General features: G+C 50.0%; 2 protein-coding genes across 2 annotated transcripts; both read right to left on the reverse strand.

The window, feature by feature from the left end:
• Window positions 1-328: 328 nt before the first annotated feature.
• Window positions 329-1,261, reverse strand: Pmar_PMAR028407 (conserved hypothetical protein; the record flags this gene model as incomplete). Its single annotated transcript, XM_002788420.1, has 1 exon — window positions 329-1,261. A coding segment is annotated over one exon (933 nt), but the record flags the coding sequence as incomplete, so codon positions are not given.
• Window positions 1,262-1,465: 204 nt separating this feature from the next.
• Window positions 1,466-1,693, reverse strand: Pmar_PMAR028408 (hypothetical protein; the record flags this gene model as incomplete). Its single annotated transcript, XM_002788421.1, has 1 exon — window positions 1,466-1,693. A coding segment is annotated over one exon (228 nt), but the record flags the coding sequence as incomplete, so codon positions are not given.
• Window positions 1,694-2,044: the final 351 nt, after the last annotated feature.

A 2,044-nucleotide genomic window follows, 5' to 3' on the forward strand; every position in this document is an offset into this window, starting at 1 on the left:
TCGATTTGCGCCGCCCAGGTGAGGGAGCAATCGAACGTAATCCCCAATATCCGGACTTCGTTGACAGGTGTCAACCACTCTGAGTTGAGAGACACTGTTTGAAGATGAGGGACTCGCTTACGACATCGGCGGAAATAAATTAGTTGAGTTTTATTAGGGGACAAGGCCATGCCATTGGCAGTAGCCCAAGTCTCGATGAGGCGAAGGTTATAGTTGAGACGGTAATCGGCTTCTTCTTGGAGATACCCGACGCTCCAAAGGCAGAGATCATCTGCATAGGCGGCTACTCCGGCAAGCCTATACGCTGGATGAGTTTGCAGAGAACAACTCTCGCTGAGCTGCTTTATCAAGGGATTCAAGTAGATAGTCCATAATAATGGAGAGGAGATACAGCCCTGAGGTAGGCCTTGTCGCTGCTGCCGAGTAGCTGAGCGCTTTCCATCGATTTCAACATAAAAGAGTCGTCCCCGAAGGAACGCCCATATCCACGAACATAGTGAGAGGTGTATGCCTGTGGCTAAGAGTCGGTTGTACAAGATCGACAATGTGACAGTATCATATGCTTTGGTCCAATCTAGAGAGATGAAAGCTACCATGCGCCCTAAACTTAGATGAGACTGAAAAGATGAATGTAAGTATGCAACGTGTTCATCGAGACTCCTTCCAGGTCGAAACCCGTGTTGATGTGGGTCAAGACAACCAGTTAGAGTAGGATCGCGCTCAAGTTGACACTCCATACGATAAACCACCATTGCCTCTGCGATCCGACCAAAGATGTTGGTGATAGAGATTGGTCTAAAATCCTTGAGGGTTGCCGCTGTCGAAGATGTAGTAGTTTTCTTGATAGTAACGACACGAGCTAATCGCCATGCCGCTGGTACCTGTGTAGAAGAGAAAGACTTACTTATGAGGCGTAGTAGACAACGCTCCAACATCGCAGTTCCATGTTGCAGAAAACGTGGAAGGATCTGATCTGGACCACACGTTGTCTGATAGTTGAGACGTTTGAGTGCACGAGTCAATTCAGCTGGTGTAAAAGGCTGTGATTGAAGCCCCTCCGCTTGCATGTCATAAGGTGCCGTCCACTGTGCAAGAGGAGTTGTCGCCGACCAGTGCTGAGAGTGGTGTTGTTGTGCTCGACGTCGTTGTTTGAAGAGTGACCAAGTTCGTTGCATCCATTGTTTATTGGTGCCGATCGATAGTCGGGTACTGTAGACCTCCCCAGATAGATAAGTTGCATATCGCTCCGCCGCTGCATGTCCTCGAAGTCCATCAATCACGATAGAAGGCCGTGTGGTGCTCCCAAAGGCTAGGGTACGTACTGCTCGCCACCCGCGACGTGTTGCGAGAGGTAGTGAGTGGGTGAACTGCTCCCATTGATTTCGCTGAGCTTGACGGATATCTTTCGCATACTGTCGGGAGATAGCCCAGAACTCCCGTTTGAGTCGGTCCCACGGTAGTCGGCGTTTACGACGGACTTGAAGAGTGTGGCGTATGCGATTCTTCTGTTTACGTAGGACTTCAAGCTCGCTTGACCAGTAGGGTTTGTAAGAACTTACACACCCTCGAGGGATGTGGGCCCTAGCCGCCCGGACGATGCTTAATGTAATGGCAGAGTTGATAGCATCAACTGAAGCAGACCATGGAACCTGTTGAAGATTGTCATCGAGAGATGCCTTGTATCCTGCCCAATCTGCCTTCGAGAAATTCCACTTATTGGTTCGTTGGGGTGGCCGAGTAGATGCATCGAACGGAGATCCCACATGCCATGAGATAGCAAGGGGCATATGGTCAGAATTGGCCAAGGCATTGTGCAATATGTCTCGATGGAAACCAGCAGCTAACGGGCGTGATACGGCCGCAATGTCGATAGTCGAGGACCCTTGGTGACCCATAAAAGTGGGTAGATCATTGGCATGGTGTAGGACGCGAAGGTTGTTATCGTCAAGCCAGTCACATATAAGTTGGCCCCGTAGATCTACTGGGGAGCAGCTTCATCATCCCAAGTTGGGTGATGTGCATTGATGTCACCAACCACCAGGCA

The sequence above is a fragment of the Perkinsus marinus genome (genome assembly GCF_000006405.1).
Source record: "Perkinsus marinus ATCC 50983 genomic scaffold scf_1104296928116, whole genome shotgun sequence".
Taxonomy (NCBI): domain Eukaryota; phylum Perkinsozoa; order Perkinsida; family Perkinsidae; genus Perkinsus; species Perkinsus marinus.